Below are 13,424 nucleotides of genomic sequence, written 5' to 3' on the forward strand. Positions count from 1 at the left end.
AGCTTTAACCAGAAGGGTTTAAGGTGTTTTCTGAACAGGCCCACTGGTAGGAATTTGAACCCAGGTCTTCCCAATTTAAGCTTACACTTGATCTACTACTCTTCACGGGCTCTCCATGCATTCTATCAAAAGAAAGCACATCTCAGATTCTGTCTATGGTGATATTTATAAATATGGGATACTTGCATCTATCAGATTATTAGGAAAAGGATAAATAACCAAAGTTATTTAACACTGGGCTGTAAGGAAGATGTAAAATTTTCTTTAGTGTATTATTAATTTTTTCTAACGGCTTTAATTTCAGAGCACTCGGAGCCGACAAGGGGAAGAGAGAGATCCAGAAGTGGAACTTGAGGTAAGGATCCTTTATATTCTCTGCAAAATAATGTAAAAAGTGTTCCTTGAGGAACTTCCTTGAATATGTTCTACCATAATATTTAACTATTTATTTAGAAATCAAAATTAAATATGCAAGAAGACCAATTTATATTTAAAATCACAAGATTTGCTGGGGGCTGGAGGGGGGCGGTTATTGATTTTGGCTGGATTTAAATTATGCACCAGATTAAGTAGTAATGCACTACTTACATGAAAGATTACAAGAAAGTTGCAATCATTTAATGTTTCTGAAATCTTGGTACAACTAAGGTTATTGGTAATAGCACCTTAATTGTTTTGAGTTACTCAGAAAGACGGTTTATTTTTAAATTTTGTTTCATTGTTCAGAATTATAAATAAACTGTTGTATACATGAACAGCAAACGCACTTCTAGCATTTTGTCTAAAACTTAGTTTTGGAATAGTTTGGAAAACATTAATTTTGGGATTGATTTTTCTATAGCATCAACAGTGCTTTGCAGTATTCAGCAGAGTGAAGTTTACCCGGGTATTACTGACTGTATTAATAGCCTTTACCAAAAAAGAGGTATGATTCCTGGGTAATTCCTTGCCCACCTTTAACACTTCCAAATATTTATTTATTTATTTATTGCATTTCTATACCGCCCAATAGCCGAAGCTCTCTGGGCTTCAGGTGTGTAGAGTCTCTGAATTTAGAATTCAGTGGGAATGGCTGTCATGTCCTGCTTTAAGGCTTCCAAGGGACATTTATGGTTTCAGTGTGGTGTAGTGGTTAGAGTCTTGGGCTGGGACTCAGGAGATCTGGGTTTCTAGACTCTGCTTGGCTGTGAAGCTCCATGGGTGACTTTGAGCCAGTCACTAACTCTCATCTTAAGCTAACTCACAGGATTGTTGTGAAGATAAAATGGAGAGAAGGACATGTAAGCCACTTCAGGTTCATTGCAAGGGGTCGGGGGGAGTCAAGGTATAAATGTAATAATAAAAAAATCTGCTGGCCACTGTTAGGAAATAGCTGGACTAGATGGACTCTTGATCGGATCCAGCAGGGCTGCTTTTATGTTCTCACCCTCAGTATTGGCTACACAAAGCAGAATGGCTTGTCTGGGAGGAAAGTGGATACATATATTTCTAGAGGTATTATTTTATGCCACACAAAAGAAGCACATAATAATATTTTGTAATGTTTAGATGGCAGATGCAACACATATAAAACGTTAGCACAGATGCAAATATATACTTAAAAATTATATAGTGTAAACACCACTGTTTTCCCCTTTGTACTGTTTCTTAAAACAATAGGTGTTACTTTAATTGTCTTGTGACATACAGCTTTTGTATTGCTTTTTAACAGACTAGTGCAGTTGCAGAAGCTCAGAAACTGATGACTCAGGCAGCTGACTTGCTTTCTGCTATCCACAACTCCTTACACCATGGCATTCAGGCTCAGAATGACACAACAAAAGGAGGTAAGTAATTACCTTCAGAAGTGTCCTCATTTTTTGTGCTCTGTTAACATTCAAAATACCTAGTGGGCTGTAGTTAATGTTCATCTATTTTTATCTGTTGTCTTGGTCTGTTCTTTTAGTCTCATCAGTTATTCTAGACATAAATGTTTTTGTCAAACTTTCTGTATAAAGACGTAGTAGTTCAGCTAAGTAGTTCCTCGTAACTATAGACATTTTTGCCCACTGAATATCACAGGTGACACAATTTTGCAGTCCGAAAATAAAGCTCAGGACAGCTTCCCTTCACATTATATTTATTTAATATATTTCTCTATGCCTTCAATAACAGCATCAGCTAAGGATAGTATGTCTCCTCTGAATGAATGCTTGGAGGCGGTAATGGGCTGGATGAGGAAAAACAAACTGAAGCTGAATCCAGACAAGACGGAGGTGCTCGCTGTCAAAGGCCACAACCTAGGTTTGGAGGTGTGCCAACCGGTTCTGGATGGGGTTACACTCCCCCTGAAAGACTGTGTTCGCAGCTTGGGGGTACTTCTGGATCCGTCGCTCCAAATGACAGCCCAGATAGATGCGACGGCCAGGAGTGCCTACTATCAGCTTCGGCTGATACGCCAGCTGCGCCCCTTCCTAGAGTTGGAAGACCTAAAGACGGTAGTGCACGCACTGGTAACTTCGAGGCTTGACTTCTGTAATGCGCTCTACATGGGGCTACCTCTGTGCCTAGTCCGGAAACTTCAATTAGTCCAAAATATCGCAGCCAGGCTGGTCACTGGTACACCTAGGGGTGACCACATTACACCAGTTTTAAAATCTCTTCACTGGCTGCCGATTAGTTTCCGGGCGAAGTACAAAGTTTTGGTTATTACCTTTAAAGCCCTACATGGTTTGGGTCCAGGCTACCTACAGGATCGCCTTCTCCCGTACAATCCGCCCCGCACACTCAGGTCCTCTGGGAAGAATCCACTTCAGCTAGCAAAAGCTAGATTAACAACTGTTACCCAGAGGACCTTCTCTTCTGCTGCTCCCAGACTGTGGAATGGCCTGCCGGAGGAGATTCGTCAACTTGACAGTCTTTTAGAATTTAAAAAAGCAATAAAGACTGATCTATTCCGGCAGGCCTATCCAGTGAAATTTTAGAATGTTTTCAGGATGTTTTAATCATGTATGGTATGTTTTAATTCGTTTTAATGTGTATTTTATCTCATGTTTTTATACTGTTTGTTTTACACTTTGAATTGTTTAAGTTTTTGTGAACCGCCCAGGGAGCTTCGGCTATTGGGCGGTATAAAAATGCAATAAATAATAATAATAATAATAATAATAATAATAATAATAATAATAATTAGCTTCCAAAGCTCACCCTAAATCAGTGGTCTAGGAGTGCTTTCAAAAGGGTATTAGAGAAGGAGCTAGGGAGGCTGTCAATAGGGAGGTTGCTCCGGAGTCTTGATTTTAAGGACACGTCACACTGATAATGAGGTGTATGGAAACCAAATTCTACGAGGAACGGTTGAAAGAGGTGGGTATGTTTAGCCTGGCGATGAGAAAATTAAGTGAAGACAAATTAGCTGTCTTCAAATATCTGAAGAGCTCTCAAGCAGTGTTTCAGAGCAGTGATCTCCAGTGTTTCAGAGAGCAGGGCTAGAACCGATGGATGGAAATTTCAGATAAGCAGCTTGGAGAAGTTTCCAATGTACTGTTTGACAGTGGAATAATCTTCCTTAGGAGATGATGGGCTCTCCTTCACTGGAGGTATTTAAGGAGTGGATAGATGACCATCTCTCAGAGATCCTGTAGTTGCATCCTGGATCCTGTGTTGAGCAGGGGATTCGACTAGATGAACTCTGGAAATTCCTTCTGAAGGCTACTCAAAGCCCAGGAATGAGAACCCTTGACTTAGGGCGCAATACTATCCAGTTATTGGCAGCCTCTGAACTTGGAGGCTACTGAGTATCCAATGCAGGGCAGAAGGGGAGTGGAGGTGATCGTTGCCTCCATGCTCCAGCTTCTCTGGATTTCTGCTAGATGGGTGATTTTGCCCATCTAGCAGAAATGCAGGGTGGCAATTTTGCCAGCCTAGCAGCATCAGAGGGGGAGGAAGGAGGCTGAGGCAGCCATAGTATATGTCATATAGCCACCAACCTGGTCTCCTCTCCTCCCCACCCCTGGGACTGCCCCCTTTTCCCCATCTCTGTGCTCTTTTTTCCAAATACAGAGAGGGAACCAGTGTGGTTCTCTCCATGCAAATTACAAGGGAGCAAGGGAACAGTCTCTTGCTCCAAGGTCAAAGCCCTGTCTTCGACCTCAGAGTGAGGAAACCAAACTATCCTATGTCCCCCCCCCCCCCCCACGATGCTGTCTGGGGGCATAGGCTCACTCTCATGATACATTAAAATGTGGAATAATGTATTTGGCTTGTATACAACTATCTTTTTTTCTGCATGTTTGCCTTCTACACACAAAGGGAGCGTGGCAGAGCTTTGGAGGATGAAAGGCATTTGACCAGAGCTAATAACCTCATTTGCACTGTGGCTTAGATGCTTCTGGAAAGCTACCATGCTTAATGGCACAGACTTCCCATGGCACCTTCAGTCATTGATGTAGATGGTATCAAAAATCAATCGTCTGGTGCTTATTAGATAATTTTCTGGATGGGATATGGCAAACATTTTTTTTACTAGAGGACTGTATAAGTTTGGCTTTTTAGTCAGAACAGTTTAATGATTTGACATAGTTGCTTTGCATGGTGTGTTAGGACTGCTCCTTGTGCACAATAAGTAATTCATAGGTTAGTGTGCCTAGAATGGTTTCCCTTTTGAGAAAGCAATCCAAAGACTTTGCTTGCAAGTATTTGCCCTTGCATCATTACCACATTTCTACTTCCTTATTATCTTTCTTTTTCGTACTTTCACACAAGTGTGTTGTGCTTGAATTCTGGCAACTTTAATCAAATTCCTTTTCTAACAATAATTTTAAATTGCGTAATTGACAATTTCTTAACATTTTGAAAGCATTGCTTTTTAACTTAAATTGAAATCTCTTTTTGTCTTGATGAAAGAACTAGTGTACGATATAGCCCAAGTGAAGGTTAAGAACAGTAATTGAATTCTTCCACTTTTTTTTTTAGATCACCCTATTATGATGGGGTTTGAGCCTCTTGTTAATCAGAGATTGCTTCCACCAACTTTTCCTCGATATGCAAAAATTATTAAAAGGGAAGAAATGGTCAACTATTTTTCAAAGCTTATAGACCGAATAAAAACTGTGTGTGAAGTTGTCAATTTAACTAACTTACACTGCATACTGGTAAGTATCAAGACGGTTAACTTGTTTTATTCTTAGGAATGTAAAGGCATCTTTTCTGAACAATCAACTAGGTCTTCTGCACAAATGTTTACAGACTTAACTTTTTTTAAAAAAAAAAAACCCCACCAAACCCATCCCATGTTGTTTCACACACAAATAGAATACCGTAGAGGAAACCTAAAGAAGAAAGCTTAGAAGAAAGCCAGAGAGGGATTTTTAGAGGTGAAAACTATAGTTGTACCTTTGAGGCAGAAGCCAGGGGTGTTTGTATTTTCCTTGCCAAGAATATCTCCATGCAAAATGTATTTTGGGGGGAGAATAGAGGGTGATTATACATGGCAAACTGTCTCAAACGCCTCTCATTCCCAATTTTACAAATTACAGCAACGTCTGGTCCCACACTAACATCTAAACAGGCACCTTGTGTGAGAGAGAAAGATAATGTGGGCAATTTCTGTGTCAGTGATGCTATGCTGATGTTTGTGGTGCTAACCACATCATACAACCAATCAACGTGATTTCCATTTGTCCCCACAGCACAGTAGTAATATATGACTTAGGCTTTAGAGTCCTAGGTGAGCTACGTTGGTTTCCACAATTAGGGTAAACTTGGGGAACAAGTTCCTGTGAACTGTGAAAATGTAGTACTGCTCAGCAATTGTAAGTTACTGTACGGTGTGTATAATACAACAATCTGCTGGATGGAAATTTTGCATGAAAGCAATTCCTGTTTGTAAACATAAACACACCAGCCAGAGTAAGTTACTTACTGTATGTGTTCTATTTTCTTTCGCTTAATTCATAGAGGTTGATATCTAAATCATCATAGCCTCATTGTCTTTTGCTAAATTAAACCTTCTAGAATTCTGTCACTCTTCTTTAATTTTAAAAGAATGCTATGGAATAGTCTTCAGTTTGCTCTTTGCAAAGTTCAAGTAGGACAGGCTTTCTCAAGTGTGGAAAAAAACCCACCTTTTAATATCTGTTGAGACTAAAACTTATAGTGATAGCTATAGCTCAGAAAATGAGTCTGACTAAATTTCATGCATATTCATTGAATCTTGGTCCCCCCTTTTCTCAGTTCTTTTTATGGGAATGGGGGCTTTATGTCTGCTTGACGCTGTGGAGGACTAGCAGAGACGTAAATAATTTTCTTTGTTACTAATGTTGATGGTTTCTTCGGTTTGTTTGTTTTTAAAATTGTTTTTTGCCTGCTCCTCATAAACTGGCAAAATCAAGGAGGTTTCTTACAGTTCAGGAGCTTGTAGCTCCATTTGTTACAAAAAAAAGGTAAAAAATTCAAAAAGTAAATTCAATTTGTAATAATTACTTGAAAACACTGTACTTTGAATATAGGAAATGTGATTTTATGCCAGACCAACTTGTACATGATTACATTTATGTTCCTAAAGTAACAAAGTGACTTTCAATCCGTAAAAAGTGCTAATGCGTTTTTTCCATTTCCCCGAAATTTTCTGTTTTTTTCTGGAAACCTTCCCCTCCCTCAGGAAAAAAAAAGTTTTTTTCCCATGGCTTCAAAATTTCTGGAAATTTTTCATCTCTAACTGTAGCCCATTTCTCTGGCAACTTTTGCGAGACATCACTAATAGTACACCTCACCTAGAGTTAGTGGAATAGCTGATGATGTCATACGGGCATTGATGGCTCCCTAAAGCCGGGGCGGAGGGGAGGAGCTATAACATTGATTTATGCAGTTCTAAAGGGAAGTGAAAGATAGCAGATCTCTCAAAATATCACCTTCCCCTTTCCTTTCTGTATATCTCATTGTATACCTTGTGTTAACCATCTCTTTTTTTTCCCCTCGTTCTGTTTATAAATTAGGATTTTTTCTGTGAATTTAGTGAACAGTCACCTTGTGTTCTTTCAAGATCACTGTTACAGGCAAGTAGGGAATATCATATACAGTAAAATGTTTTGAGTGCATGTTCATAACCGGATGAAGTAACACAACTACTATTTGTTGCAGACTACTTTTCTTGTGGATAACAAAAAAGTATTTGGTACTCATCTCATGCAAGATATGGTGAAAGATGCCCTGAGATCTTTTGTCAGTCCTCCTGTACTTTCACCTAAGTGAGTAGCTGATTCCAGTTTTGGTATTAATTTGCATATTTATTGCATGTCTCAATGCTTAACAAAACAAAAATGCTGTTAAAACCACACTTGGAGTGTAAATCACATAGCAGCTCATGGGATTCAGACTACCGAAAACGGTTATTGATTTTGCAACCCTAAAAGAAGGTACTTGAATGGCTAAGATACTAGGCTGGGACCTAGCGTCAGCTTTCTGTTTCACTGCAAACTTTGTACATGACTATCCGCCAATCACTTGCCTCTCTCTCCTACATACCCTTATGTTAGAAAGTGGAAGGAGATATGTCTTCCTCACCCAAGCAGCTAAGCATGACTGCAGTTATCCCTAAACAGGGAAATCTGATTACAAAGGCCAGAAATATTTAAGGATTTAATTGGTGCAAGAAGCATGGTGGCTCTTTCCACATTCAGGATTAACCAGCTTTTTATCAGCCACTTTATAAGAAAGGGATTGAATAATAACATCTCTGATGCTGATTTTCATTTTTCTAGTTTACAAATCCCATTGGTCAAGGTGGGAAACCTGCATACTTAAAGCCATGTGCTACTCTGGGCCTAATTTTCAAAATCCTTCAGCAAAGGATTAGTTCAGATCCCTGACAAGAGTGATGTGTCCCTCCTACAGCACTGTGCTGTGCATGGAGGAAGAGGGAAGTGGGAGAGAGAGAGAAGTGGGTGGCCCTCACCACTATTGGCATGTGTTGTTCCTCAGTAGAGAAAAGGTTCCCCACCCCCAATGCTCTTGGAACAGCTCCAAAGGCCTCTGGGGTACAACACGGCATACCTATAGTCCTGATCCCAAGTTAACCCCTTCTCTTTATGACAGTGGGCCTGGTTCAGACAACACGCTAAGCCATGGTTAGGCCACTAACCCGTTTGCAGCAAATGGTTAGTGAGGGTGTTTAAACCGTTGTTATGTAGCCACCATGGTTAGGAATGGTTCACATGACATGCTAAGTCATGGTTCACACGACACACTAAACCATAATGTTCAGCTCAAAATACATAACCACCATGGCTTAGCATGTTGTCTGAAAAGGGTCAATGTGGGTCTGTCTGATTTTTCACTTAACATAATTTTGTTCATTCTTTCTTAGGTGTTGTCTTTATAACAACCATCAGGCTAAGGACTACATTGACTCCTTTGTCACACACTGTGTTCGAGTGAGTATTGATGGCGTTACAGAATTTTTTTTATATTTATATTTATTTTTATATTTATATTTTTTTAAATAAAAAGAAATACCTAGGATGTATAAAGTGTATGTGTGCGTGTGTGTGTGTGTGTGTGTGTGTGTGTGTGTGTGTATATATATATATATATATATAAACTTTTTGTAGTTTTTCATAAGTTGGACTGTTTTAAACAAGAGTGGGGAAGTGTGACTATTCAGATGTTGGTGGACTGCAACTCCCATCAGCCCTAGCCAGTATAGCCCATGGTAAAGGATGATGGTAGTTGTAGTCCAACAACATCTGGAGGGGCATGTGTTCCCCCTCCCTGCTTCAAGCAGTTGTCATGTTTTGAACTTGACAAATATTTCATTGTTTTGGAAACATAGTGACGATCTTGATTTGTAAGGTAACACCTTGTACCATGGAAAGAATCACAGAGTTGGAAGGGGCCTATAAGGCCTTCAGGTACAACCCCCTGCTGAATGCAGGAAACCATCTTAAAGATGATTGACAGGTAGCTGTCCAGTTGCATCTTGAATGCCTCTAATGTGGGAGAGCCCACTACCTCCCTGGGCAATTGATTCCATTGTCAAACTGCTCTAACAGTCAGGAAGAAGGCATAGAGGATCTTCTTTTCTTTCCAGGTTTTCAGGTACCATGCCACAAGAAATCTTATCTTTGTCTCAACTAGTAGAAGTACCGTATGTACTTCTAAAAAAAAAATGGAGATTCCCGTTGGGAACATCATGTATTTTCCTGCAGCCTCACAGATGTCTCCTGTCTTAGCAGAACGTAGCTGGTTGCTGCATCTACAGAGTTAGACAAATGTTGGAATGACACGCAGCCTGAACAATTGGCTTCAATAGGCTTTTTATTCCTCAGTGGGGGCGGAAACGAGAGCTGCCCATAGAAGTCAGTAAAGAAATCCTGGGTTTTATTGTAGCTGTAGTTGGATTCATGCCCATTCTGTGTGTGGTCTCATTTCATGCAATATATATGTTAAAATGTTTTAAAGGATCTGCAAATCCAAACCAGTCCCAGCCCTACCTCTGACTCATAATCTTAACAGTGGGCTATGCTGCAGGGCTCGTGTGAGCCAGTCTCTCTCAGCCACACTGGAAAAGCACTCTTGACAGAAACGCACTGATGGCAAAGCTTTGGGTTTGTTGTCTTGGATACATGAAGTTAAATCTCAGGCACAGGGAGATAAAACACTGGCACCCGCCCCAAGCAAAATCTCAGTAGCTGTGATGTATATGCACCACTAAGGGGCACTTCTGGCTTAGTCCCTGGGTCAGTGAGCCTATCATATTCTCTTTGATGAGTCTCTCAAGAGCTTGTTATAGACCTAGCAAAGAAAAAGAAACAGGGCAGTGTTTGGTGAGGTGCAACAGTTCAAGTAAGTTACTTTGCACTAGTGTAAACCGTTCTAGCACAATGCCAATAGCATTAGTAGGTGCACTGATTTCCCTGGGGAATTGGCAGGCCAGCTGACGCTATTGGCATTCTGCTGGAGTAGTTTGCGCTAGCGCAATGCAGTGCAATTTATATTTGTGGTTGTGCCCTGTTGGATACTGCCCAAAGTCTCTGCCTTTGGCCATGTCACTCTCTGACATCCCCGTGACTACTTCGCTGTTGTGACCTTGGAATGCTGTGACACCTGCAGTGGTTGTAAGGCATATGCCCAATTCCATCTAAGGTATTCTCACCATCTTTGAAACGAGTGGCTTCCTACTGAATAGGCTCTCAGATGTGCTTGTTTGAGTGCCACCCAGAATTGTTTGCTTCTGTGGTTTACAACCAGTGCATAGGCTCAGGTAAACAGCATCTTATCTGTCTGGTCAAAAGTTTTACTGTTGGTGAGACAAGTGCTCAGCTAGATTTCCTGTAGTGGTACTTTAAAAACCCAAGAATAGCACCGATGATCACCATACAGGGTCAGCCTTGTCTCTAGTTACCTACAATATTGGTCTTAAGATATATAATGCAAATAATGTCTGAACTATGGAAACTAAGTAAATATCTAAGCTAATCAGCCTTTTTCTTTCCCCCACCCCAGCCGTTCTGTAGTTTGATTCAGATTCACGGGCACAATAGGGCTCGTCAAAGAGATAAACTTGGTCACATTCTTGAAGAATTTGCTACTTTGCAAGATGAGGTAAGTTACAGGCAGACACAGAACACTGCACGTAGTTTGAAGACATGAAAACTGCTTTGTGTTTTCTATCCTCCCCCCCGCCCCCCCCCCTGGCTATTGTGGTTGTAGACAAATGTTTAAACTGCACAGTCAGCATCTCCTAAAAACTTGGAACCTTGGATCCAGGTTTAATAGTTAAGCTGTATTCTGTTGCTGTTTCTTCCTCCTGTCTCCTAAACCCTCCCTGTAGCCTTTGTTCATTTTGCTTTCCTTGCCCTTTGAAAAAGCACTTCGATTTAATCCACATTTTCAGTCTGGGAATGTCTACCTTAAATTTGTAGAAATCACTTTTATTCTTTGCAGATAATCATGCTGCATTTATTGACAAAATTAGCTAAATTCTAGTGCTTTTGTCTTTAAAATGCTCAGAATAGCAAAGCACACAAGCCTATGAAAGCTTGAAATACGCAACAGGATTGGCGGTGGGCGGGTGCAGGGGAGTTCACAGTATGTCACAGTGATCTAATGTTCATTACAGTGATTTAAAATGGCTAGCTTACCAAGGACATTTACATGTGTAAAAAATAACATTCCAGGACGTGGAACCCTATGGCAAACGATGTAATGATATCATGTGCAATTTGGGGGGAAATTAAATTAAAATAGTTTGATCGTGATGTGCCGTATCCAGCTCAACCATTAATCTTGCTGGTATAAGAAAATATGGCAAGCTTGACCTTTTTGTGAACCGCCCAGAGAGCTTCGGCTATTGGGCGGTATAAAAATGTAATAAATAAATAAATAAATAAAATTAACTTCCAGCTTTGGTTCTAAACTGCTAAGGCAGGTATAAACATAGGATTTCATCAGTAGAATTTGTGAAGCTGCAGATAGAACCCTTGAGCTGAACTCTGTTTCTTTCACCTTGCTAGGCAGAGAAAGTGGATGCAGCACTTCACAGTATGCTTCTAAAGCAAGAGCCCCAGCGGCAGCACTTAGCATGCTTGGGCACCTGGGTCCTTTACCATAACCTTCGCATCATGATACAGTATCTTCTGAGCGGGTTTGAGCTGGAGCTGTACAGTATGCATGAGTATTACTACATCTATTGGTAAGAGAGAGAATTGCTTGGAAGCTGGGAGGGGAGTGTTCCTCTCAGAATCCTGCTGTAAAGATAACAAAGTGCGTTCTACGGTGGAATGGACAGTACACACCATCAGTGTGGATTGTGGACTGTTTCCATCCAGACTGAGTCATACTTAAAGTAGACGTATGGAATTCATTGTGACTTACGTTAATCGTGAGTAACTTGCCCCATTGATTTGAGTGGGTCTTGATAACCATTTACCATAGATGGCAAGGATGTCTGTTGCTTAGACTGAAAAAAAAAGGTTCACAAAACATGTTTCTGATACTTGTTACTTATTTATTTGAATTATTTCTGTGCCACTCCTCAGCCAAAATGGCTTCCAGAGCTGCTTCCGTATAATCAATTAAACAAGACAGTCCTTGTCTGAAGCCTTGCAGTCTAAAAGACCCAGCACACAAGGCAAAAGAAATGGGGAAGAAAGAGAGGAGAAAAAAAGGATACTTTATTTTTTTATTTAACTGACTCTGTGACCTGATTCACACATACGGGCAGCATCAATTAATGGCAGTTAATTAACCCACAATTTTCATGGACACACGCTGCGTATGGGCCGCTTCCAGTTTGCACCAGGAACCTACAAATGCTACACTCGTAGGTTGTTAGCGTGATGTTTGATTCAGGACACTTTGGATTATTCGTGGGTAAAACAACCCAAAGTTAACCCATGGTTTGTTCTGAGGTTAATGCAAAACCATTTTAATGCCGAATTTGGCTTGCTGATTTTCTCTTTCCACTAATGTCAGGATCTAAGCCATTGGATTCAGCTGATAAGTTTACATCTTTCAGAAAAATACTTTGAAAACTATTTTGAAATATTTGCTTTAGTGAAACTGAGAGAAATGCTTTATAATGGAAGCTATGATTAGTACACAGCTTCATTCTGCCAAATTGGCGCTGCATGCTTAAATCTTGGAGTTGTCTTTAAATGTGGGATTAAAGAAAATTAAAATTACTTTATTAAACAATGCATTTGAAAAATAGCAGTTTTCTCTGAGATTCTAAACTTTTTTTCCACTTGAGTTCCGTTCAGATAAAAGAACTTGCTACTCAAAAATGAAGTCTCATCCAAATCAAAAGATAACAAAAGTTGGCCTAAACTTAGTAATGTTTCTGCTGTAGGTATCTCTCTGAGTTCCTCTATGCCTGGTTAATGTCAACACTCAGTCGTGCTGATAGCTCTCAAATGGCAGAAGAAAGAATAATGGAAGAGCAGCAGAAAGGCCGGAGTAATAAAAAAACAAAGAAAAAGAAAAAAGGTAGAGATACTTTTGGGATACCTTGAGGACTGGCTTTTATCTCATTTGGCGTTTCTTTTAGGATGTGTGCAGCTTCATGCAGCTGTCTAAATCGAGTGATATTTGTTCTGTACATACGTAATTCCATTTATCTCATTCCTCAGGCTGGATATAATGTTTATCATGACTATTTCCTAAGATTGAATGACTTTTTTTTCTGAATTGAATGTAGTCTTAACTTTTTGCAGTCATTCCCCAAATTTAGCATGCTGGGTGTCTCTCTCCACAAATCATACTTCCCCACTGAGTAGCTACTCCAGTGTTTGGTCCTGTATGGCTTAGCTGCTGGGCCATTAAGCCCCAATACATCTATCATTCCAATTTAGCTCCTTAATAGGAGCTGTGATAATATTTATCTCTGTGATAATAAATACCCTGTAGTAGGTGAACTTCAGGTTCTGCAGAGGATCAGGAGGCAC

General features: G+C 40.1%; 1 protein-coding gene across 2 annotated transcripts in view; it reads left to right on the forward strand.

Moving 5' to 3' along the window:
- NAA35 (N-alpha-acetyltransferase 35, NatC auxiliary subunit) overlaps nt 1–13,424 on the forward strand; it is a 31,547-nt gene that overhangs the window by 11,671 nt on the left and 6,452 nt on the right. For both annotated transcript variants that reach the window (XM_063129393.1, XM_063129392.1), the window contains exons 9-18: nt 305–355; nt 842–925; nt 1,712–1,826; nt 4,954–5,132; nt 6,975–7,034; nt 7,120–7,226; nt 8,345–8,411; nt 10,483–10,581; nt 11,493–11,671; nt 12,830–12,966. In XM_063129393.1, coding sequence (XP_062985463.1) covers nt 305–355; nt 842–925; nt 1,712–1,826; nt 4,954–5,132; nt 6,975–7,034; nt 7,120–7,226; nt 8,345–8,411; nt 10,483–10,581; nt 11,493–11,671; nt 12,830–12,966 — 1,078 coding nt within the window. The remainder of the gene's footprint in view (nt 1–304; nt 356–841; nt 926–1,711; nt 1,827–4,953; nt 5,133–6,974; nt 7,035–7,119; nt 7,227–8,344; nt 8,412–10,482; nt 10,582–11,492; nt 11,672–12,829; nt 12,967–13,424) is intronic.

This window comes from Elgaria multicarinata, chromosome 6 (genome assembly GCF_023053635.1).
Source record: "Elgaria multicarinata webbii isolate HBS135686 ecotype San Diego chromosome 6, rElgMul1.1.pri, whole genome shotgun sequence".
NCBI lineage: Eukaryota > Metazoa > Chordata > Lepidosauria > Squamata > Anguidae > Elgaria > Elgaria multicarinata.